Source organism: Lactuca serriola, chromosome 8, assembly GCF_051521515.1.
Source record: "Lactuca serriola cultivar US96UC23 chromosome 8, Lser_US96UC23_V15, whole genome shotgun sequence".
Taxonomy (NCBI): Eukaryota; Viridiplantae; Streptophyta; class Magnoliopsida; order Asterales; family Asteraceae; genus Lactuca; species Lactuca serriola.
In genome coordinates this window covers 133,039,562-133,066,809 of record NC_136415.1, presented here as the reverse complement: position 1 = coordinate 133,066,809, position 27,248 = coordinate 133,039,562, and the positions used below count along the sequence as shown (strand labels likewise).

At 32.6% G+C, this 27,248-nt stretch overlaps 1 protein-coding gene and 1 pseudogene across 1 annotated transcript; one reads left to right on the top strand and one right to left on the bottom strand.

The window, feature by feature from the left end:
- The first annotated feature begins 16,906 nt into the window (after positions 1-16,906).
- LOC145068702 (inositol oxygenase 4-like) lies at positions 16,907-18,983 on the top strand. The gene is made up of 9 exons (XM_079015703.1): positions 16,907-17,065; positions 17,155-17,305; positions 17,402-17,688; positions 17,789-17,901; positions 18,008-18,130; positions 18,276-18,345; positions 18,423-18,501; positions 18,599-18,680; positions 18,763-18,983. Exons 1-9 carry the CDS (start codon positions 17,035-17,037, stop codon positions 18,787-18,789), a joined length of 963 nt encoding a protein of 320 aa, XP_078871829.1. The 5' UTR covers positions 16,907-17,034; the 3' UTR covers positions 18,790-18,983.
- A 3,455-nt stretch (positions 18,984-22,438) lies between these two features.
- Positions 22,439-24,159, bottom strand: LOC145067417 (uncharacterized; annotated as a pseudogene).
- Between the last annotated feature and the right edge of the window lie 3,089 nt (positions 24,160-27,248).

Below are 27,248 nucleotides of genomic sequence, written 5' to 3'. Positions count from 1 at the left end.
TTTTGCTTGCTTGTCCTTCTCTCGGTGCAAATTGAAGGTATGAAGATGGAAGGAAGCATGAAATCAGTGGAATGTTCCTGTGGGTAGATGCTATAATACGAACCTCAACCACTCGGAGCAACCCAGGACGACCCTTTTACGCTTTCCCCAAAAAAGGTAAAAAGTGATTGCAACTTTCCTTGTACTGTATCCCTAGATTTGAAAACGATTTTCTGCATAAATCATTTGTTTCTCACAAATAACTAATCTCAGGATCCCGGAAATAGGTTTATTTGTTGGGTAGATGAAGTTGATACAACAAGCACAACTGGTGAGGCTATCATGATTGCAACTTTGCATAGGTCGAATAAGAAGCTTCAGTCTGATGTTTGGAAGATGAAAATTGTTTATTTCTTAGTTTGACTATTTTCTTTGACATAATAGTGTACAAGTTGTAATGGGTTGTTAATGGTATTTTCTTGATGATTTGTAATAATTTGGATAAATGTGGCTCTGTAATCCTGTTGGAAATTAATGAAAACATCGTTATTTAGTGGACCACAAAAGTTGTAATGGGCTATTTTTTTTGTCATACTACTGTCCCACTTTATCAATAATTTGCATGGACATATTTTAATTGGAAATTAGTTTAGTGGACCACATAGATATACAATAATACAGGAAGTTATTAACACAACCATGCACGTCCATTACATAATATTAAGTTGTATATCGGATCTCAAATAACATAACCATACACATATAGGTAACACAACCAAATGTACTAAAAGCATGCATCAAACATCCATACGTAAATCCAAGAACATCCAACAAACATCCATAAGTAAATCCAACAACATCCAACAACTTAAATACAAAACAAACACATTATCCTTATTCAATATCTAGTAGATTAGCACTTGTATTGCCTTCTCCATTCTTTCCTTCAAACCCTCTTAGCCAACTTCTTTTTTATAATCCTTTCAGAATGTTTCCTATTCCTTGTAGCCTCTTTTCCTTTAGGTTGTGTTCCACTACCTCCTTCACCTCGATTACCCCCCTTCATTTGTTTTTTTTTCACTTCCTCCTTCACCTCCATTACTACCTTCATTTGTTTTTGTTCCACTACCTCCTTCACCTCCATTACTTCCTCCATTTTCTTTCTTTTTCCTTTTGGCCTTAAGTTTTTTGGGCTTGTCAACTTTAGGACATGTAACCTTGTTATGTCCAACTTCTTTACACACACTGCATAAAATTCTCTTTCTAACCTTTGAGACCGTGTGCCATGTATCCTTTTCACTTGGTTCCTTTCTTCTATTCACTTTCGGTCTGCCTGACATTTTTTCCTCAATGGTGGTAGTGGTGGACTATAGTCGGTACATGGCCACATATTGCTCCCATTCATCCCCTTCATTGGATACTTGTAAGTGTTCCTGTAAAATGCTCCAAAGTACATTGGATCCACATAACTTCCAACATCCCTGTTAAGAAAGGAAATGGTTGCAACTGAATGCACACAACTATCGCCATTCAGTTGCCACACTCTACACGAGCAGGTTTTCTTGTCTAAATCCACCATGTAAGACTCAGCCATGTTTCTTGTCTCGAACTGGTTTAAACCAGTTGGTAGAACCTGCAAGTATCTAAACACATTGGATGGAAGTTAGTATATGTTTATAGTAATCAAAGTAAACATATTAAATTATATTTACCTTTGAGATTTTTAAGTTTATTAAGTAAGGTTGTAATTGCAGGACATGGTTTAAACTCAGACCATGAACTACCTTTCATGCTCAAATTAAACTATCTTTCCATAACATACAATCTAATTTCCTCTAGCATTGTGATGATTGGTTTTTTCCTTGCATCTCTTATGACATTGTTAAAACTTTCAGATAATCAATTTCTACTACATCACACATCCTACCCTCCTGAAAGAAAGCTCTGCACAATGATTTAGGGTTCTTCTCCATAAGATATATAAAGGCTGCAGGGTTAAGATTTTGGATTTCCTTCATTGCTGCATTAAACAAAGGCTCAGTGGATGCTTTGCATGCCCTCCAAAACATCCTCTCATAATGTACTCCTGTGAATCTTTTCTTAAAGTTGGCTATAGTATGTCTTGCACACTGCCTATGTTTTGCAATAGGAAAAATGTCTTTCATAGCCTCCAACAAACCCTACACCATAAAGGGAAATTATTAAAACAAATAACTACAATTAGACTAAAATTAAAGGATATGGTAGTTAACATACCTTATGTTGATCTGACATCAAAGTAATACCAAAACCATTTTCCATTCCTAGGTCATCCCTTCAATTCTCCAAAAAGCATTTCCAATTCTTTTCGTTTTCCCCACAAACAACTGCCCATGCAATTGGAAATATGTGATTATTAGCATCCTTTCCAATTGCACATATTAACTCTCCTATACATAAGCCTTTCAAGAAACACCAACCATATTTATTACTCTTCTTCAACTACCTCTGTCACAACTAGTATTTTAGCTAGAAAATTATATTCTCAAGTAAACATCATCTATTGTAAGGCATGTATTCTAAGTAAAAATCATACTCTATGCTTAATCAAACCCATCCATTTGAATCCAAACTCTTGATTTGAGTTCAAAACCTAATACAATACATTCCATATAGTCAACTATGGGTTGAAAACCCTATAAATCATGGTTCAAGTTAATATGGACTAGGATCCTCTTATTAGGCCTAATGGACCAATAAACTTTCAGTTTAACTACTTTGGGCTTGGAACTCTATTTGGGCCCTAATTGGACCCACATTCATTAAACTATAGCATTTGGGCCATAATGGCCCTAGAATGTCTCATATCATTTTCATGGGCCTTATTGGGCCAAAACCCACATAAATGATGCTAATGGGCCTAAAACCCATTGTGTTTACCCTTTTGGGCCGTAAACACACATGTGGGCCCAATGGGCCGAAAACTTCCTTATTATGCCTTATAAATTTGGTTGATAATCAATACTAGCCCAACAATTCTTTTTCTTTTCACCTCCATCTCCATTCTCGGGTTTAAAGAGAAAAAAAAAAGAGAAAATGAGATTTATTAAGGACTTTGACACCTCCTCATTGCTTAATGGTAATCCATGAAATATCCTCCATATATCTAGAATTAAACCTACATGTAATAACCAAGCTAACCCCTCTCTCTTCCTTCTTAATCTCGGCTGAGAGCTACTCCCCACCATCACCCTTCTCCATTTTCAAAAACATTACTCTCTCTAAATTCTCCAAAGTAAGCCTCTCACTTTCCTCCTAAAAATCGTGACTTGGTGTGTGTTTTCAAGAGGTTTTCATCAAGTTCTTCACACTCTTGGTAAGTTGTTATTGTTGGATTATTGTCTAAGTCCGTAACTATAATTGGTATGTACTTGACCCGACTCTGCACGGTCCATTTGGGTTGCATGGTATCGGAACATTTGGATAGACCGTTTGTGAGAAGAGGACATTTGTGACATATTAATATATTATAAGTTCTAATATATTAATATGAAATCATGTTATTTAATTAGTATAGATCAAGAATTAATTTGGACTTAATTAAGTGCTCAAAAGAGACTAATTAAATATACGGGGATTGATTGCGTAAATCATTCATTCTTATATATGTGGGCTTATGATCCAAGATTCCTTATGTTGGGTTTAACCCATGAGGTGACCCATGGATACTCTATGGAGGTTAAAACACATGGAGCATAAGGAATGGGTAAAGTCATGAGTTACATGGTGTAACCCTAATAGCCACACTATATAAAGAACCCTTTAGCTTAAGAAATTGGCACTAGTGATACATATATGAGGGCTAGCCAATTTGAGCATGTGTGTCTTCTTCTCATGGTTATTCCATGTGTTGGTGATGTTGTGTGAACCATTTGAGGTGTCACACTTGGGGTACTAGGCTCTTGAGCTTTATGGAGTCAAGCTACATCAAGAGGTATGTATTCTAACTTGTTATATTACCCAAGTATTAAAAGATTGTATGCTAGATAAGGTAATACCTTGGAAAATTCATATTTGCATGTATAATAGAGAAAACATAGATCCAAGGTATTTAGGGTTGCATGTACACTTAGGAGTGTTAGAATGCTCAAAACCCAACAGTTATCATACACAAATACTTACTCTCCATTTTATGTTGAGAACTCTTCCTTACAAAGGTTCATTTCGTGTTCTAGCTTCCTAGGACCATCTAAGTTCGAAACTCCTTCCAAAGAAGCACTCAAGGCCGAAAACAACATCATCTCCTCTCATCTCTTCATCAAAACCGAATCCAAAACCCAATGTGAGTTCATACCCCTTGTTTTTCGGTTTTACAATTTTTTGAGCGAGGATACAAGTTGCTTATGTGCTAGATCTATGTATTTGTGCATGTTTATGTGTGATTTCTAAGTTATATGTTGTGATTATGTGAGGAACTTCATAGATCTCGACAATATATGTAAACTAAACCACTTTATACAACTTACCTTGAAGATAAAAGTATTATACATGTTAAAGATGTTGAAAGACTAAGCTCGTGCTTGTAAAAAGGACCACTTTTGATAAGTGGGAAATCTCCAATAAAGTCCTAATATTTTAGGCCAGTTTACCATTTAGTCCCAGATTAAATTTTGTTTACAAAAAAGGACAGATTACCGGCTAAAACTTCGGAATAACCCTTCGTGGCCGGTTTCACAGATTTAGCCAGTATCTCATCTTTTTTCGTCAATTAATCCAAATTTTGGGGCTTTTTCATTAATTAATCAAAATTTTAGGGCTTTTTCATTATTTATTACCAATAAACCAAAATATTTGGACTTTTCTGAAGATTACCTTTAAACTAGTATATATTACATGATCTAACTTAATATGTATCATTCCCTGTCTTCTTTCTTATGCTCTTCTAGGTTCACCGTGTGTTTTTGTCGTCATCGTCAAACCCAACAACAAAAATCTCACTCACAAGCATCGTTAACTCCATTGATTTTCCAAAATCATCCATTCACAACTCTACGATCATCTTTCAATCTCCAAATAAAGAAATGAGAAAATCATTGTTGATTATGTGGATGCCCCTATTATCTAACCATGACTTAAACCATGGTTCCAATACTCAGATGTTCCTATTACCTAACCATGACTTGAATCCTATTTCGAACTCATATACTATTCACATTGTCCAAAGTGTTGTTCACAATAAAATACGAATCCCACATGGTTTAACCACTGATACATTGGCTCAACTCTTACATGACCCTTGTTTCCTTACAATAGGGTTTGAAAACCATGAAGAATGAACCATTAAGCTTAAAAAAAACTCAACATAGGTAAAAAAATCAACTCGATATTATGTACTGAAAACCATGAAGAATGTTAATTCTAATTGTAAAAAAATGTCAACAATCTATCCATCTTAAATTATTAAAATATTAATTTGGTATACCTACGAGCTACGATTCCAACACTCGGATGTTCCTATTACCTAACTATGACTTGAACCTTATTTCGAACCCATACACTAATGGCATTATCCATAGTTTTCTTAACAACAAAATACGAATCCCACATGGTTTAACCACTAATACCTTGGCTCAAGTCTTACTTGACCCTTGTTTCCTTACAATAGGTGTAACATTCGACTCCCAGGTATAATATTTAATTAATTTATATTCTTGTAGTCTGATCAACTTGACGAGTTGGAGGCTGCAACTCTCCGAGTAGAGAGTGTTAATAGTCGCGTAATTTCTAGAGTCTACTCGACAAGTTGGAGGACCCCAACTCGACGAGTAGGAGCTGAGTGTGAAAACCCTAATTTTCAGGGTTTGGGTCCTATTTAAAGGACCTTAAGCCTTCATTTCTGCTTCCCTTATCATCTTAACACTCTGAGAGTAGGTACTTCTCAGGATCGCGGGAAGGCACCAGCTTGCTTGTATACATCAGTTAGAAATCATGATTTGAGGATTCTGGGATTTTATTAAACATTCGTTGACTTGTGTTTTGACAATTTATACATTTTGTGGTTTTTGGAAAATGTGATATTGAGTTTATGTGATTTTAAAAATGAAATTTTTATTTGGAAGATTAGAGTGTTACAATAGGGCTTGAAAACCATGAAGAATGAACCATCGAGCTTAAAAAACTCAACATATGTAAAAAAATCTCAACTCGATATTATGTACTGAAAACCATGAAGAATTTTAAATCTAATTGTAAAAAAAGTCAACGAGCTATCCATCATAAACTATTAAACTATTAATTTGGTATATCTACAAGCTATCCATCAATAAGATTGTGTTTCGATCTTTATCAAAAAGTTCATCATTTATTGGTTTTTGTCTTGCCAAAAACTAATGCATTCCTCTGGAAGCCCCAAATAGACTAAAATATAATAATGACAATTGTTGTGATGTTACGTTTAAGTCATAATGACAATTGGTGTGATATTACAATAATTGTCATTATTACGTTTTAGTCTATTTGGGGCTTCCAAAATGCTTTACTTTTTGACAAAAAAAAAACAATAAATTATGAACCATGTGAGATTCATCTTATGTTGGGGCTTCTATAGTGTTGTAAGGAAACAAGGGTCAAGTAAGGCTTGAGTCAATGTATCAGTGGTTGAACATGTGAGATTCGTCTTCTATTGTTAACAAAACTATGGACAACGCCATTAGTGGATGGGTTCAAGTCATGGTTAGGTAATAGGAACATCAAAGTGTTGGGACCACTGTTTAAGTCATGGTTAGGTAATTGGGACATTCACGCATTCAACAAGGATTTTCTCCGTTCTTTATTTGGAGATTGAAAGATGGTCATAGAGTTGTGAATGGATAACTTTGGAAAATCAATGGAGTTAATGAGGCTTGTGAGTGAGATTTTTGTTGTTGGGTTTGACGACACCGATAAAAACACACGGTGAGCCTAGAAGAGCATAAGAAAGAAGACATGGAATAGTACATATTAAATTAGATCATATAATATATATTAGTTTAAAGGTAATCTTCAGAAAAGTCCAAATATTTTGGTTTATTGGTAATAAATAATGAAAAAGCCCTAAAATTTTGATTGATTAATGAAAAAGCCCCAAAATTTTGATTAATTAACGAAAAAAGACGAGATACCGGCTAAATCTATGAAACCGGCCACGAAGGGTTATTCTGAAGTTTTAGCCGGTAATCTGTCCTTTTTTGTAAACAAAATTTAATTTGGGACTAAATCGTAAACTGACCTAAAATATTAGGACTTTATTGGAGATTTCCCTTTGATAAGTAAACAAAAAGAATGGAATTTTTATGAAACTTACGGTTTTACATGGACTAAAAGAGTAATATATACATAAAAATGGTTCTTTATGATAACCATAGTTTTAAAAGGGCCAAAAGTGTTAAATTTCATATAATGGGCCTTAATGTGGGCCTTCACGGTTTCTTTGGGCTTAAATTGTAAATTTATAATTTTTATGGATTAAATTGTCAATTTACACAAATTTGAGCCAAAAACGTAATTTTACGGTTTTATGGGTTGAAATTGTCACTTTATTTGGATTTGGCCATAAAATGTTGTTTTTACAAAACTTGGGTCGAAAATGCCATTTTTATCTAAATTGGGCTGAAAATGTAAATTATATATATATATATATATATATATATATATTATCTAAATTGGGCTTAAAATGTAAAGTGTATATATATATATATATATATATATATATATATATATATATATATATATAATATGATGAAAATGTCATTTTTATCTAAATTGGGCTAAAAATGTAAATTATATATATAGCTAGGCCGAAAATGTAAATGTTTATAATAATGGGCTGAAAACATCAACTTATATATATACTTGGGCCAAAAATGTTAATTTATATACAAATGTGCTAAAGACTTAAATTTTCATGTTTATTGGGCCTAATATGTATAATCCATGTTAGTGGGCCTTAGTGGCCCATTTACATGCTTATAGGACATGGATTATACGTTACATGTTTATTGGGCCTCAGTGGCCCATTTACATGCTTATTGGGCATGGATTATACATTACATGTTTATTGGGCCTTAGTGGCCCATATACATGCTTATTGGACCTAAATTATACATTAAATGTTTATTGGGCCTTAGTGGTCCTTCTACATGTCTGTTAGGCCTCGTACATTCATATACATACTCATTGGGCTTTTCAAACATAACATGCACACGGAAACATTATATTATATAATACAATATTCGCGTAAACTCAGTTAAGGATGCTAGTGAGACATGTCGGTTGATACCTCTTGAGTGTACAATCGTAGCATGTAGTTATAACCAGAGTCTCCTGGAAGGAGAGCGAGAGTTTGTGTATAGATCTATACGAGGTGACACCCCATACCTGAGTTGTTCACTACAGCTAGACTAGGCCAGTTTAGGGTGACAAACCTTACCTTAAACAAGTTGGCACCTAAAAAATGCCACAACAGGCGAATTCATCATAATCAAGTATGGTTAAAACGACCCACATAGAGATTCTCTCCATCATAAATTTTACGGAAGACATAAAGAATCTTGTTAATACAAAAACATACATACACTGATATTCGATCTTAGGGTTTGAGACCACGACACTTTGTAAATAGAAAATATAGGATTTTCTGGGGAAACATACAGTTAAACAATACCTTCTACTTACAATAGAAAACACAGGGTTTCTATCCAGATTACATTCTTAAATACATTTCAACAATAGAAAACACACATGCATTAATACTTGATTTTGATACATCACTTTCAAACCATTTTATAGAAAATATTGGATTTTCCGGTGTTTCACGAACAATACAAAACTTTTCTTCAAACATGCTTATGAACTCACCAACATTATATATGTTGACATTTTCAAAATAACTTGTATTCTCAGGGAATCATTAAGCAGAAAGGTCTGCAAGAACATGTGGAATTTGTCTTATTTTGTTATCGTCATACATTGAATATTTTTGGCATGTAACTTATGATACTATACTTGATGTAAACAATGTTGGATGTATTTTGATATGTATGATGATGGTGTTGTCTTGTTTCAATTATATACATTGTGATGATATTATAAGATGAAGTAACGCACAAGCCCCCATACGTTTTCCGTCGTCTGGTTCGGGGGTGTGACAACCTCTCCATCCTTGCTTTAGTCCCTCAAAACATACGTAAAAGTTACTGAAATAAATCTTCCCATCAGGCATACTATTGACACCAATCTTCACAGTTGATCCAGGGTTTGATCTTCTTATCTCCTCACCATAAGACCAAAGTTTTGAATAGTGCTCAACAAGTGTTCCTTCAATTAGCTCAATGGCATGTTTCTTTGCTCTCTTACACTGTCCCATACTGACATCTATTCCAAAAGTTAGTTTGACCTCTTCTTTAAGCATCCTAACACTCATTTTTTTTCTTATTTAAGAACTTAGTTGTAAAATGGCTGCCAATCCAAGCATAACTAACAATTGATCCCAATTTGAAATTTCTTGCACAATTGTGCTCATCTATGAGTGACTTAATCTGGAAAGATTGTTCTTCACTCATCCATGAGGCACAAAGTCTAAACTTACACTGGCCAGAATAACATTTCACTAAAAGTCTCATACTATCATTTTTCTTGTAGCACAACTAATATCCATTAGCAACAGCATAATTACATAACATATGTTTTAACTGTTTTGGACTTTCAAATCTCATACTTAACACAAGTTTTTTGTTTTTTCCAGTTAACATTTTCATTATAAGTTGTTACTTCCTCAACAATTGTGTCATTGTCATCCATACGAAAATATGCATCCTCATGAGGAGGACTTGATGAGATTGACTGCACCTTGGGGCATAACTTGCTCAACAAATCATCATTTATGGTCTTATTCATAGGAGTGGAATCAACATGTCCAAGGTCATCATGTACATTACCTTGCAAGTCATCAATCTCATTCTGAAAAGCTCCCAGGCTATGCAACTCCTCATTATTCCCCCTACACCCGACTTCAGGACTGCAAACTTCAGCTTGGTCATCCACTATCCATTGATGGACATTAGAACCAAGATGATCCATGTAAACTTGGATTACACATCCATTGTCATACCCTACTTGAATAAACTCTTGGTAGTCTTTCTCGATGGCTATTATCCTCAATCCATCAGGAAAATCTATATCTAGCATGCAAAAATACACATTCACACATTCCTCGTTTGCAAATCTTTGAATAAACAATAGAAATTCCTTCAAGTCCATTCCCGTAAAATCGACGTCTTCAAAGCGTTGCTCAGCTCCATCTTAGTAACTTATTGTGGGATACCTAGTAAAAATGCCAGCAAAATGAAGATCGCCCTCCATATACACAACCATAACATCGATTTGGAGAGATAACAGTAAAAGAAGAACGGGGAAGAAGATAGTGACGGGTGAGTATGTTATTTACAAAAGGGTTAAGTAGGTCAAAAGGTCATTTATTGATGTGGTAATGAAAATTTCGACATGGCAATATTTTAAATGACATGTCTTATGATACCTGCTGACTAGGATGGGGCTAACCGGCTGACCCCTTCATTTTCTATAAAATGGCTTCAAGAGTACGTAAAACTACACTTTGTACCCCTTAAATGCCAAAAAAGAAACAGTGACATTTACCCTTAAGAATATTTTACGACAAAAAAAATGTTTAAAAGTTTTTCATAACTAGAAGAAAAAAAAAAGATGTGCTATCACAATCCCGATGGACATTGGAATGAACACCAAGAATTATGCAGACTTTTACAACTTAAAAAAAAATCAATGTTATTAGGTTGTCCGACATGGGAGGCCAAGCGACGTGTGAAGTCTAACGTGACAGGCCAACCTAGGGATGAGCATTAGAACCGCCGGAACTGGAACCGGACCGGAACCGGAGCCGGAATTGGTAACAAGGTCCGGTTACCGGTTCTCCATTTTTATGAAAACCAGTCTCGGTTCTAAAAATCGGAACCGGTTTAACATTTTTTTCATTTTTTAAAATACGCATAACTTACTCATATGAAGTCGGAATTATTTGATTTTTTTTCCAACATATAATTTGGAGTTTGTAGTTCATTTTTTACTGTACAAACATGTGTTTTAGTTAGATATTGAATCAGACACATGCCCGAAAGAAAGAATATCGATGTTGCGTTTTTTTCTATTTCAACATTTTTTTTTTGTTTTTTTTTGGAATCTGTCATATTTTTTTAAATAAGTTAACTCAATCATATGACGTCGGAATTACTTAATTTTTTTTTTCAGCATGTAATTTGGTGTTTGTAGTTCATTTTAGACTATAAAAACACATATTTTGGTTAGATATTGAATCAGTTATAGACTTCGGAAGACAACATATCAATGTTGCGTATTTTCTGTTTCACCATTTGTTTTTTGAAATCTGTCCCGCTTTTAAAATACGTATAACTCACTCATATGAAGTCGAAATTACTTGATTCTTTTTTCATTGTGTAATTTAGTGTTTGTACTAAAATTTAGAATGTAAAAAGTCATAATTTGGTTAAATATTTAATCATTTACAAGCTCCGGAAGATAACATATCATCTATAATATTTTGAACAAGTTCTATTTTGAAAAATAACCGAAAAACCGGAACCGGAACCGGAACCGGCGGTCCGATTCCCGGTTCTTATAATATACGAAAACCGATTCTGGTTCCGAACTGGTCTTGTTCTAAAGCTCATCCCTAGGCCAACCTACGCATGAATACCTCTCCAAACGGGCATAGGTGTCATGCGACGTGAACCCCGCTATGAGCGAAGAGGAAGATTTTGATTGGTTAATGTCAATTTAACTGTTTTGCGTGCTTTAGAGGAATTAAAAAAAATCAAAATTTAAATTTAAACTTAATCCATTTACGAATAAATACATACAGTTGAACATATTTTTACATCCCTTAAAACACACTCTTTCATGAATATGAATAATTTTTCTACTTCAATTTCTTCTTCTTCATCATAATGATGGGTTGGTTTTCCACACGTTGTTGTCAATGGCACACAACATTGTACGTCAGATAGTCGAACATTCAAATGTCGAGAAGAAGCGTGGAATTTCGATCAACCAGGATCGTATCACGACAAACAAATTTTTGGTACGTGATTACTTTGCCCTTGATAGTTTATACGACCTATCGAAATTCGAAAATCATTTTCGTATTAGTAAAAATTTATTCTTACGTATAACTAGAGATTTGACAAATAATTATGAGCTTTTTCAATTGAGATGAGATTCTAGAGGTAAACGTGGTTTTATTAGAATTCAAAAATGCACAACAACTTTTAGACAATTAACATACGGCATAGTCGTAGACACATCAAATGAGTATTTTAAAATGTCTAAGAGGACGTGTCGAGAATGTGCATATCTTTTTTGTGAGTATATTATAGATCTTTATGGTGATCTATACTTGCGAAATCCAACTAGAAGCAATGTCGAAGAGTTGTATACTGCATATCAAGCTAAACATGGTTTTCCAAGAATGTTTGGTAGCATTGATTGTATATATTGGGTGTGGGAAAATTGACTCAATGCATGGCGTATCAATTCACGCGGGGTGATCATGGTGTGCCAAATATTATATTAGAAGCAATTGTTTCACATAACTTATGATTTTGGCATGTATTCTTTGGTGTGGCGGGGTCAAACAACGATTTGAATGTGTTTGGAGTATCTCCGCTATGTAACGACATTTTTCAGGGTAAAGAACCAAACATGTTATACGTTGTCAATGGACATGAATATAATTATGGGTATTACCTTCGTGATGAGATATATCAAGTGTACGCTACATTTGTCAAGTCATACGTATAACCGTTCAATGAAAAACGCAAATTGTTTAAGTTCACACATGAATTTGCAAGGAAGGATGGCGTTTTGAGTCCTCAAACAAAAGTGACACATAATCAAACATCCGACACGAGCATGGGATAGGGCAAATTTATAAAGGTGATGAAAGCTTGTGCTGTTTTACATAACATGATAATAGAAGGAGATGGTAGGGCTATTTGTATGTATAGTCTGAACGATAGACTTAATCCACTTGCATTAATATAAGTCAGCAACCCATCATAAATCACATGACTTTTTGAAATACAAAACAGGGTAACACATCACAATTTACATCACAATTTGACTGAGCACATATGACAAAAGCAATCCGAACAACACGATGACAATGCCGACGAAGGAAATGAGGATGCGGATGATGAGAACGAGGTCGATGACGATGACGACGAGTAGTATTTTTTATTTGCTAGTTTAATTTCAATGTTTTTTATTAGTAATGTAAGCTTTAATTTTTATGTATTTTCAATTTCTAATGCTCATGTATTAACGTTTCATTTTTTTTATGTTGTTTTTATTAGTAGAAGTTTTGTTGAATTTTAAAATTATGTTTTTTTATTTAATTTATTGTTCTTTTCTATTTGTAAAATATTTATTTATGTTTAATAATTCGGTTTTTTATTTAACATAATGTAAAAGAAGATAAATAATACGGAGTGATAATCATTTCCAAATTATAGTTACGTGGTAACGAAGATGTAGTGGAGATGATGTGACAGCATTATTCTAATGGGTTGAAGATGATCATATCTTTTAGGTTTATGATGTGTTCATTATCCTACAAGTTTCTTAATTAAAATTTTGTATTAATGACATAAAAATTATCCCAGTACAAGTTGTCATCTAAATACTTGTTATTTGTGTCTGCGGTGTAGTAATTTTAATTTCACAAATTATCGGCAATTCAAATAAATCCAAAACCGAACCAAAAGTTTTTTAATGTTTATTTTCAGTTAAACTTTCAATGGTTATTCCTTTATTATGAAAACAAATATGATCAATAAAGAAATCCATTTATTGATTAGTATTATACAAGTTTTTTAGGATTATTTCTGATTATAAAGATGAGGAGAGTGTTTACGTCTTTTACAGAGATAAGAAATTGGGAGTGAGTCCCGGTCCCATCTTTTTGAATGGGACAAAACAATTGCAAATTTTGTTTTATTGATATGAGTTCTAATTGTAGTCTAATGCATGTCAAACATAATATAATTTGTTCTTTTATGTCTTGTGCTACTTAAAACGGAGATTTAAATCATTTAATGTGATAAGGGGCAACGAGGAATAGTTTAGATGTCACCGAAATACGAACCATCAACTTCATAATATTTGCAAGAGGATGCTAGTAAACAATAACGAACTTACATCCCAAGTAGCGAATTGATAAATTATATAGCATTAAACTTTATACAAACACATGAGTGTTAAAAATATTAGAAAAATCTTAATATTTTAGTTTAGTGGAGTTTAGTGGAAAGAAAAGAAACCTCAATTTTCGATTCTAGAGTGGAGTGGTTTCGGAACCCATTTGTTCTCTTGGTGGCTGGTTGGATAACTCACTGCCTAATCAATGAACATAAAAGACCACTTCTATTACCCATCAAAAAGCAAATCCATGTATAAGAACTTGCACAATATTTGTGTAGATGAGTGTGTGATATTGCGGAAGAAGACTCCATTCAAGAATTTTCCTATTAGATAAAATTTGATTTCATTAACACAACCATTTGGCAAACTAAAAATATTTTGAGTAAATTACACGAATGGTCCCTATGGTTTGGGGTAATTTGCACGCTTGGTCCCTAACTTATTTTTTTAACTCGTAAAGTCCCTATTGTTTGTTTTTTTTGCGCGCTTGGTCCCTACTTTTTGTTTTTGTTACGCGATTAGTCCCTATTTTACCTAAAAAAAACTATTATTTAAATAGGAAAAAATGGTAGGATAAGTAAGATAAGGTGATGGGGGTTGGGGTGTGTTTATTTAAATATTTTAAAAAATCAAGGGCAAAATATTTTTTAGGTAAGACAGGGACCTAACGTGTAACAAACACAAATAATAGGGACCTTCTGAGTTAAAAAAAATAAGTTAGGGACCAAACGTGCAAATTACCTTAAACTATAAGGACCATTCGTGTAATTTACTCAAATATTTTATTTTCAAATTTAGGATTAAATATTTGTATTTTTACCTTTTTCTATTAGTGCTTTTAAAATCATATAATTATAAACAATATGGTTATGTCCGATCCGAAATCAGGTAAACCGGATATCCATTTTCCAATAAAAAATTTGATTTGGATTAAATCCAAAAATCGACTTTGAAAAATCAAACCGATCCGATCCCGATTAAAAAAAAATCCTAATCCCAAATTTATCTGGACTTTTGTGCAGCGTTTTCTCCATAATTGGCTCAGATAATTGATAATTCCTAAGGGTTAATGTCATAAAAACCATCAAGTTTTCAGGGTTTTGTCGGTTTTTGCCAAAGTTGAAATTTATGTTGGTTTTTACCCAAACATTTTCGGAAAAATGTTCGGTTGTACCCTTTTACCGGTGATAACAGGTTTTTCAGGTTACCATTATATTAAATTCGCAAAAAAACCCTTAAGTTTACTATTTTTTTTGCATTTTTACCCTTAAGTTTATAATTTTTTTTTACAGTTTTACCATAAGTATATTTTTTTCATAATATACATATACATATGATTTTTCTACTTGAATACGTATAATATGGAAAAAAATACATAGGGTAAAAGTCTAAAAAAAATTATAAACTTAAGGGTAAAAACGTAAAAAAAACCCTGTAAACTTAAGGGTTTTTTGCGAAGTTAATATAATAGTAACCTGCTATCACCCGTAAAAGGGTAAAACCGAACATTTTTTGGAAAATGTTAGGGTAAAAACGGACATAAAATTCAACTTTGGACAAAACCAACAAAACCCTAAAAACTTGTGGGTTTTTATATGATTACACCAAATCCTAATTCATAATAAGGAAGGATGAAGAGATTACAATAGTCTTCAATTTGGGCCTAAAGCCCAGTAGTCAGAACAGATGAAGACATGAACTAGTAACGTATGAATTGGGCCATAGAATTAGTTGGGCGGATAGGATAGACGTGCAAACGGTTGGCTTATTTGGATAAATATCAAACAGACAGTTACAATAAAAACTTCTATCATCAATTTCGAAAGAAAAAACAGCATTAGTGATTCAAGTACGAGGATTTTTGATGCTTGCAATGGTTGTCGAGGAAGAAGATCTCAAATTCACAAACATGACTAAAGGTATATATTTTCTTACATAAACTGAACATGATAACATTTGTGTTTGTAAGTATTATTCATTAATATAAGTATAACATGAATGTGGGAATGATGATGATTTTTATCAGATATTTTTTGTTATAAAAGTTAAAGAAGAAAAAACATACCTTAAAGTTTTAACTACCTTTTATAATATTATAATCATTGAAAATGCATTTTTGTATATAAAATATCTGTATAATATATGATAGATCTTCATCACTTTCTTTTGAAAGTTAAACGTGATAAACGTTGACACGTTAAGGGCACGAACCCAAATAAGCAATCCAGTGCGGGACGTTTGTGATAGGCAGTATCGATACGTGACGTGTCAAATTAATAACCGTAAGATGAGATTACTTTGAAGTCAAAAATTGGTTTGATGATGTCAGATATTGAAATGGAAACAGCTAATAAATTTTGAAAAATAGTCAAAGCATCGTCGGCAATGACTCAGAACCCCGTCGATTCTCTCATCTATTAGCTTTGGCGGTTAACTACACGCTGGAACTGAGTCATACTATCCTCATATTCTTCACTCGATTTTCCCTGCGCGTGTACATCACTTTCTAAAATATCTCAAATAAACCGTTAATATATTTCACGCGGTGATGGTGAGAGTGGGCAAGGCAAGCCTATCACGTGTATCAATCTATCTATCATCGCGTTTTTTTATAGGTGAAAACAGTAACATATAAATCTAATTTCAAACGAGGACTCAAAACTTTTCCAAATAGCAAACAAGGACCTCTCTCAAAACACCTATAAAAAACTTCGTATTTTTCATTGTTCATCATCAAAACAACACCAATTGTGTTATATCTCCTTTTTATTTTTCGTTATTCTCAACATGACTGTTTGCATCGACCAACCTCAATCAGGTAACTTTTTTTTTTTGAATAGTTATTGTTTATAATAGAGAGTTGTTTGATGCTATGAATAATAACATTTTGTTCTTGTTTATTTGTAGATTCCGAGGTGGTGGAAAATAAGAACTATAGTAACAATAATAATAATAATACACATGAATTGGTATTAGATGGAGGGTTTGTAGTGCCTGATAATGTGGCTAGTGGTGGTTTTGATGCCCCAGAAATAAATGCATTTGGTCACACATTTAGGTATTTTTAAATTTTCAAACTCTCAAATAAGCGTTTTTTTTATAAACATCGACATCAATGAACGATGAATGATATTGAGATTGTTCTACCTTGTAGAGACTATGACGTCGAGAGTGAAAGACAGAAGCAGGTGGAAGAATTCTATAGGATGAATCACATTAACCAAACATATGAATTTGTGAAGAAAATGAGAGAAGAGTATAAGAAATTGGATAAGCTTGAAATGAGTATATGGGAATGTTGTGAATTATTGAATGAAGTCGTAGACGATAGTGATCCTGATTTGGATGAACCACAAATCGAGCATTTGTTACAGACAGCTGAAGCCATAAGGAAAGATTATCCAAATGAAGATTGGCTTCATTTGACTGCCCTTATCCATGGTATATATCTATATATATTATAAATTAATATCTATATCTATATATTTACATGTTCATGGTGGATTATGTTGTTCATTATAATGATATTTTTTATTTGTAGACCTTGGAAAAGTTCTACTCCTGCCAAGATTTGGAGAGCTACCACAGTGGGCAGTTGTGGGTGACACACACCCTCTTGGTTGTGCTTTTGACGAATCAATAGTTCATCATAAGGTATATATATTTTTTTAATCTAGAGGTTAATTATAATTAATTCATAAAGATTATAGAATTAGTGACAATTGATAAATTATTTAATGTTTTTTTATATATGGTGCAGTATTTCAAGGAAAACCCTGATGTTAAGAATCATGTTTATCAAACTAAGAATGGGATTTATTCGGAAGGATGTGGGCTTGAAAATGTGATGATTTCATGGGGCCATGATGATTATATGTACTTGGTATGAAATCTAAAACATATATATAAAAATATATATTTGTTCTTTTTGTGGATATGTTACCTTCAATGTAGGTCCCTAAAAGCATAATAAGTTTGATTATAATAAAAGAGAAATTAAAAACAATTTCTGCATTTTTAATTTGCAGGTGGCAAAGGAAAATGGGACTACTTTGCCTCAAGCTGGATTATTTATCATTCGTTACCATTCTTTCTATCGTAAGTTGCTATATATATTTAATATTATTTCTTAAAAGAAAATTAGAGTATGAATTTATTTTTTTAAATTCTGCCAGCAATGCATCGTTCTGGTGCTTATAAGCATTTGATGAATGAGGAAGATGTTGAGAACTTGAAATGGCTTCAAATCTTCAAGTAAGTATGCAAACTTTTGTGTACACGTAATGCAAATGTAATTAATGACATAAAAGTATTTAATTAATGATATATTATGTTTAATTGTTATTTGCAGTAAGTATGATCTTTACAGTAAAAGTAAAGTCCGTGTTGATGTTGAAAAGGTGAAGCCTTACTACCAATCACTCATTCAAAAGGTAAGACATTATTTTTTATGTGTATTTCATCAAATATTAATGAATTTTCACTTGATTACATTTTGTGTATTCCTTTTTTCAGTATTTCCCAGAAAAGCTAAGATGGTGAAGCAAGTTTCTACAAGATTGATAAGAGAAAAATTGATGATATATTGAGGGAACATTGTTGTACTACTGCAATTTGTAGTGTTGCTATCTATTTGATAAGAGAGTTGGGAAAAAGGAAGTTTGTTCATACGTTTTCGTTTTTATCCATTGAAAGATTTCTTTTCAAATTAATTGAATCTGTTATCTGTGTAATAATTTTTCATGTTTGCTTCGATAAATTTATAACAATGCCAGACAAACAAGCTTGTTAACGTTTCGAATACGCTAAAATTACATATGGGACATTGTTGCTATTTTTATGTGCATGAAATCAATCTATTTCGTATCATATCATTACTATATTTATATTATATTATTTTTGAATTTTTTTAATATAATATATTCATAACAAGTTGACAAGATTTCTTTTATTGATTATTCTAATTTGAGCATCATTTTTTATGTATATATTAAGGATAAAAGAAACAATATATACAACAAAAATATAAACAATTAGAATATTAATAAGAAGTTTTATATTAGCTAAAAAGCTTAAATAGTTTTCAAAAATAATCATAGTCCAAGTGTATATATATATATATATATATATATATATATATATATATATATATATATATATATAGGTTATTTTGTTTAAAGTAATTATTGTGTTATTGTATGTATAAATGTGGGTCAATCAAATTTACTTATTTTAAAAAAGTGATTAATATATATTATTGAATTAAATATAATTGAAAAAATCATCTTAATTAACTATAAGGGTAATTTAATCAACTAATATAGATTTAATGAAGGAAAATTGTATTTTTTTAAGGGATCATAGATTCTATTAATTTTAAAAATCCGATTTTACGAATTATATTTCTTTTAATTCAGACATTCTGACAGAATCTGTTTATGAATATATTCAAAAATAAAAATATTCTTAAACCATCAATAATAACAATATTCTTGAACCTATTTTTTGATGATGACATTAAAAACTTCTTGAAGAATAACAACTTCTTGTAGAATAACAAAATCTTGAACAATCAATTGAAGAATAAAAACAAAAAATACATTATTTCTTATAAAATACAGGTAACAATTGTTAAGAATTACATTTATTGTTAAAGAATAAAACTAAAAAAACAATTAAAACGGGGAAGAAAACATCAAATCTAACAACGACTAATACATTCTAAAAGAATAATGTGGTCCATTCTTTAAGCAACAACTTCTGCGATTCCAACAGAATTGGAATTCGTCATTCCATTCCAATATAATTGGAATCTCACCAATATCATCCATTGAAATCATCTACATAAATGAATAATATTATTCCAAGATTCACAATGTACAGAAAGCCAAACAGGATCTGAAATAACAAGAAAGATATTAACCCAACAACAAATTTATGTTAATTGTCAAATACCAAATGCAAGTAAAAAATCACTTGGGCAGGATACAGCTGGCCTCCTGTAACATATTGATAAATAATGTTTAATATATATATATATATATATATATATATATATATATATATATATATATATATATATTAAACATTATTTATCAATATGTTACAGGAGGCCAGCTGTATCCTGCCCAAGTGATTTTTTATTTGCATTTGGTATTTGACATTTTATATATATATATATATATATATATATATATATATATATATATATGAGAAAATGAAAGAAAAACCATTGAAATATGAATTTAAAACCTTAAAATGGGTTCTTGAGCTTTTGTTCTGTTCTTTGACATTTTATGGTCAATCCATTGAAGTCTGAATTAAGTCCACCGAAGTAGTCCTGTTTTCAGAAATGGCATAACGAATTACAATCAGGACCTGTATACTAAAAATACTGGAGAAAATGTTTGGTAGTTTGTTTTAATAATTCCTGTTTTTTTAAAGATTTGTGAGAAAATATCGATAACTACATCATACGTTTGATGAGTGAAACTATGAAAGACATTGCATTGTACCCATTAGGTTCACTGAGTCGAAATGAAAACAACACTTAACAATGTCTTTTTAGTATAATAAATACAGAAAAGTAATAAACTTGCCATGATTTATGAATTTAGGCTCGATGATGTTGCTTCCAGTGCCACTAAAGCGGCTGAGACTATGAGTCGATGTACAACTACTGATCTCGATTTCGCCTCTGATCGTTTCAACATATTCAGAATCTGGATCGTCGGGGTCAATTCTGGACCTATCGAGAACTAAATCTACGGGAAGAATTCTCTCTTGGGCGTAAGAACCCACCTCCGGGCTTGCGTAATCCACGACATCTCCAACTTTGCAGAAATAGGTTCTCATTGAAAAAAACGCAGAAATCGACACAGTAGAACCGTAGGCGATGGGGGAAGAAATCGACATTCGAAGTAAGGAAGAAGACGTGATGATCAGTAAGGAAGAAAGGGGGAACATCGATTACCACCACCAAGACCACCTCTGTTCGATGCTTGATCGCTCGATTCTTCCCTCTCTCGATCTATGAAGAAGACAATGAAGGGTCACTGATGTCGATTTGTTCAATTTAGGGTTTTCAGAATCGGTTTTTAGATAAAGAGGAGAACGAGATTTAAACTGGAGAAATACCATGATTATAGGGATTATTTTTGGAATTTATTAAGAAAATTACTAAATTACCCTTTTTATTTATTTAATTATTTAATTTTGATTGGCCCACATTTATACATACAATAACACAGTACTTAGTTAAAACATTTGAACCTAGCTCTCTCTCTCTCTCTCTCTCTTTCTCTCTCTCTCTCTCTCTCTCTCTCTCTCTCTCTCTATATATATATATATATATATATATATATATATATATATATATATATACTAGCCGTAGACCCGCGCAAAGCGGCGGCGAAAAATAGTTTCTCATTCGGCAATAAGTTCTATATGGAAACATGTTAGATTTCAAGTAACACAAAACATATGCATATTGTTATCGATCGGTTTTACGGCAACAAATCAATGTAACCCTCGCAATACAAAAGAAAATAAATATTTTGGTGTGTAGTGTACGTTTATAGTCCTTCATTTTAAAATTCAGGACACATCCATACAAAGTGACTTGCTTATACCTTTCTTTTATCTAGCATCCATCACAAGAATTTTATTCATAATGTAATATTTTATACTTTTCTTTTTATATCTAAGCCTATATTTTAATACATTATTCCATGCACGATATTGACTTTCATAAAATTATAATTGGAGAAATACAAATATGACGAAAAAACAACAAAACTAACAAGTAATAACTAAATAAAGTAATGAATCAAATAATATGTATCTAACAAAAGGTATTATTGGAAAAATAATAAAAAAGATAATAAATAACAACACCTTTCAATAAAAGACAAACTTTAGATATGTCTTGCCTTGCTTGCGTCATCACTCCAACGTAATTCGGCCTGACATTAGAGGGGGCAGTGATCCAATAGTCTCCATGGAGTATGGAGTTGAGGCTGGACAACTTAGCCTCCTTAATGCCGTTTTCCAGCCCATACCCATCAGCCTAAAATAGATAAATATCCCAAGAAACCTGAATCAACACCCCTTCCTTAAGCTCCCCTTTCGCCAACATAGCAAGATCCATACCCTTCCAATAGAAAGTTATGTTAGAAGTAATACTATGAGTCTATGATGATATCAGTAGCATCTTCACTTCTACCTGCAAAACAATATTATCTATTAACCAAATTAATTAAAAAATTAAATAAATGATTCACAAGAACCTATGTTTTACAGATATGGATAAACATTCCTTGAGCTCTCTAACAATGACATGAAACATAATTCATGCTTATTTGTAATATAGCTCTAAAGTAAAAATTGGTTTCCGAGTTCATTAATACCAACAACAAAGTGTTAATTCAGCAAGTGTAAATCTAACATTTCCTTAGGTGGGATAGGTTTAGGTTGTTGTTTTTAATATGATTATGAGTTATGGAAGCTTACATCCATTATAGTGATTAGAGAATCCGAAAAAAGAAGAGACCCCACTGATGCAACATCACTTATTACAGTCAATCTGGAAGCCAAATCCCCCCAGGGTCTCAACCTGCAGGTTTTATATTTTTAACATATTTATTACGACATAATTACTTTAAACTATTGATTTTCTTTTTCAAATTATTAGGAAATAATTCAGTATGTGTGTTTATAAAACTCACCTGTGCAACAACAAAGTCCACAGAATCAGCAACAAATGGTTCATGTGGACCATTTGGGATTCCTGTTAGGACATACTGTTTCAACAGGAAAGAAGGGGTCTAACTAACAATGTTACATAAGGGTAAAATAGCCATTTACTCACATTTCATTTAGTCCAAAAAAAAGACTTTTGTGTATAATTGTATATAGAAAGTGTCCTTTTTTATGATATGTACACACGGGCCCAAGGCATTGCAGCTAAGAAATATTTTGTATCCAAAAATGCATTTGAAATGATCAAAGACTTTACTCTTCTTGGCCTATGTTGAGCAAAAAGTAGTGCTAAAAATCCACCAAGTGATGTTCCATGAAGATGTCTGTTAAAAAAAAGATTCATTAGATAAATAAATAACAATAACATCAAAAATGGAATCAGATAATCTTACATGGTGGACATCAATAACATCTAAAAACTTCTCAAATGCTTGAACCCACTATTGATTGTTCCAAACACGAGGAATATCAACAGAAATCACTTGATAATCCTGAAAAAGAAACAAAACAAAAAAAAAAGATTTCTGAAAACTTTGTTATGAAAAAGAATCCTTCAACTTGGTTTTTGTCTTTAACAATCTTAAAGTTGTTGTTACCTTCATGGAGAGTGCCATGATTTGTTTGTAGTAAACATCTGTTGTTCTAGCAATTCCAGGATTCATAATATCTCCATTATTTTGTGCAAATCTGTAAAATTTATGTCAAAATTAATGTCTATATATGTTATTCTTATATCAATTTGGATGTAAAATCTAATATCAACATTTTTCTGTTTATAGAACTTGCTATAAAGATTAATGCTTTATGCTTGTAAGTAATACACCAATCGGAAGCTATAAATTAGCCAATTTAATCTCAAAAGTTGAAGTATAGCTCCAGTTTAATGTGAATTTCAATAATTTTAGGTTCATTGAGAGTAAACATCGAACGATTGATGCTGAATCGAAACTGTAAATAGGGTTTAGACATAATGAAAGTAACAATCGATACCAACTAAACTAGTGATTTATCGAATTGGGTAAGTCAATAGATGTATAATCAAGTGAAAGATCGACGAAATCTATGACCAGAAAAACTTACTGGGATCTTGTGGAGAGGGACTTGGGACTTGAAGTAGATGTAATCACCGGGCGCTGAAAACCCACCTTTCATTGCTAAATCTGACGATGATCGTGAAGAGCATGACTAAATTTGGTGGCCATTAACAGAGAGATTCATGTTATTAATTGTTGATCGTAGGTGGGTTGAGGTTGGGGTTAAATTTTAGGAATAACAAACAATAGAGAGAATGGTGTGCCAATGGATAGATATTTGCCAAGATTTTAGGAATAAGCATTGACTCAAACCGGGGATTAAAGAGATCGGGTCAAATTTTTGGAAGAGATAAGATTTCAAAGGTAATCAGATTAAAATTTAATATTATTTTATTCATGATTAGTTGTACTTTACGCTTAGAGAGTTGAACGTCTTAAAAAAATATTATTATTTTATTGGATCTATTTATAGAAATAGTAGGATTTCTTTTATAAGTTAGTAAATATATATATATATATATATATATATATATATATATATATATATATATATATACACACACACACACACCTTAATAAGCATTTAGCCTCAAATGCTGAATTTTAAGAGGTATAACCTTTAAAACATCATATACAATAAGTTTATGCATATATTTTATCTGGTCAAACAGTTTGATAAGTCAAATATAAAAGTAATTCAAATCTCCATCTCCTTGACCATTGAAAAAGTCAAAGATATGAAGGGGGTTCATTTACCCAAGTGTGTGCAACTTTTTTGGCAAAGATCTCGGATTTTGACTTGGCATTCTCATTTGAATTCCATGCAATATTATCGCATAATAATAGGTAATTTGAAATTCCCTTCTTATTTATCGCTCAAAGTACAGAAGTGGCATCCTCGATTTCTCATTCTCTTCCCCGTCATCCCCATCTCCCTTCATGGCTTATGCGATTGAACTATTCTCCATCTGTTGATTTTTTTTATATTGAATGGCATCTTCTCCATCACCAAAATCACTAAAACCGGAACCTGTTTGGGCAAGAATAGGTCTTTTGTTTGATTCCATGGATGCCTTTCTTTTGTTTCCATAAGTGAAGGGGCCTGTTTGGGTTTTTTTGTCGATGTGATTTTAGTCAAAATGATTGGATAGCATAGCGTTGTGTGTTTTTTATCTCTCAGACATGGTGAAGGATTGAAGCTTTACATTAAACAATCGGCCAATCCAGGTTTTTTCTCATGTCTTTTACTGTATCAAAACCTAACCCTGATCATTTGAATCTTCAAATCAACTATTTTAGTTAAAAATCACAGGTTTTGAATTGGATATGGTTCTTTTTAAGAGAAACTTCAATATGTATTGATTTTTGATGTTTGATTCAGGTGGTGTAAGTCTCCAAAATTGCTTGTGTATCAATCAGATCCAATTGATGGTGCAGAATCCCAATCAATTGGATGATGTCAGATCAAATAGAAGAGAAGGAGAAGAAGAATAACTTGAATCTAATGATGTATTGATGATATGAATTATGCTCCTTACAATAGATTCTCTCTCACACACACACACACTTCTTCTCTAGTTTCTCTCTCTTCTCTAGCCTTCTCACCTTACACCCCCACATGCACTCCTCTATTTATATGGACCTCCATCCATACACATGTGTACAACCGCACACCCTGTGTACGGCCGTACACACAAACCGCAAACACATACAACATTACATAAAAATATATTTTTCTAGAAAAGCAAAGTATAAACCATATTTTTGACCCAACAATCTCCCCCTTGGTTTATAGCTTTCTTTTCTAATTGGCCCAACAAGCTCCCCCTAAAATGTAGCTGGCTTTTCTTGTTAATCTTCATTGGGAGCTTGGCTTCAGCATTAATCTTCAAATTGCTTCACAGCATCAAGATGAACATATGAATCTTCAATAAATGAGTTCATCTTGAGCAGTTGGGATTTCTGCAGAATTTGACATTGAACGCACATTGGGTGAGGAGGCTTCTTGTACAGATTCTTGAAAGATAGCGCTTCAGATTGAGAATCTACAGAGAGAACAAATCTTCTGGATCACTTTAGCAGGTACAAAGATAGCAGCAGATTGATTGAGGAGGCTTCAATGCAATCCGTGACATAATCTTCAAGTACAGCTTCACCATGCTTCTGGGGTTGACAGATTGAATGTCGAAAGAATAATCTTCATTTCTTGCTCCTTCTAATGTGAATTCTTCGATGCTCACGGACGAGGCTTTGGCTCAGAAATCTTCAACACAAACTCCATGAGTCTTATCTATACTTGAAATCACTTTTCAAGACAAAACAAAACTAAAAGAAAACTTAGCATACAAATGAAAACAGAAACAAAAAATATTTTTGGATTTTTTATTTTTCTGAACAAGAAATAAAACAGAAATAAAACTATTTTTGGATTTTTAAATTTTTCTGATTTTTCTTTGATTTTTTTTTTTTGATTTTTTTTTTTTGATTTTTTTTTTTGATTTTTTTTAATTTTTAATTCTCCCCTAATATTTAAATTAGAAGAAACTATGACAAATTTAACAAAAATAAAAATGATATTTGACTTTAAGAAAGATTTGGGATCAAAGTTTTTAGACAACCTTTATCCACTTATCGGTACCTTTCATATTCACATCTTTGTCTGGTCGATCGTCGGTATTGTCGTCCACTTAAACACGAAAAATTGTGACAAATTTAGGACATACTATTTGTTACAAGACAGGTGAACTTAAGTTCCTAAAAATTATATCTGATCCTAATTTCTTAGATACTATATCTTAAGGACAATTCATCTGACGACGACCAAGGATATTGTTATCCACCTAAATTGAGTAGCGAGATCTATAGACAATCTGTATGTGTTCAATTTTAAGTGTACTAGAACGTGTTTCCCGCTTCCTGATATGCCCCAGCCATCAAGAACTTCCAGAGTACTCCTTACACCGGGTGAGCAGACAACCATTCAGAGAGAAGAGAGATTCAGAATTCTATTACTTATTACTTATTACTTCAGAGGGGTTGAGAAGTAGAAGGTTGCATATGCTGTGTACCAGGTCGGATTAGAAGTCGCGCAGAGGAGACAACATATGGCTAACAGATAAGAAGTCTTTCACATATATAACCTGCAGAGAAATAGAGTTGCATATGTTGTGTACCAGGTCGGATTGGAAGTCACGCAAAGGAGACAAC

Excerpts from the sequence above, each read along its gene's own strand:
- LOC145068702 (XM_079015703.1), top strand. The coding sequence starts at position 17,035 with ATGACTGTTTGCATCGACCAACCTCAATCAG. Across the intron at positions 17,066-17,154 it reads CATCGACCAACCTCAATCAG|ATTCCGAGGTGGTGGAAAAT; the intron begins GTAACTTTTTTT and ends GTTTATTTGTAG. Across the intron at positions 18,346-18,422 it reads TCGTTACCATTCTTTCTATC|CAATGCATCGTTCTGGTGCT; the intron begins GTAAGTTGCTAT and ends AAATTCTGCCAG.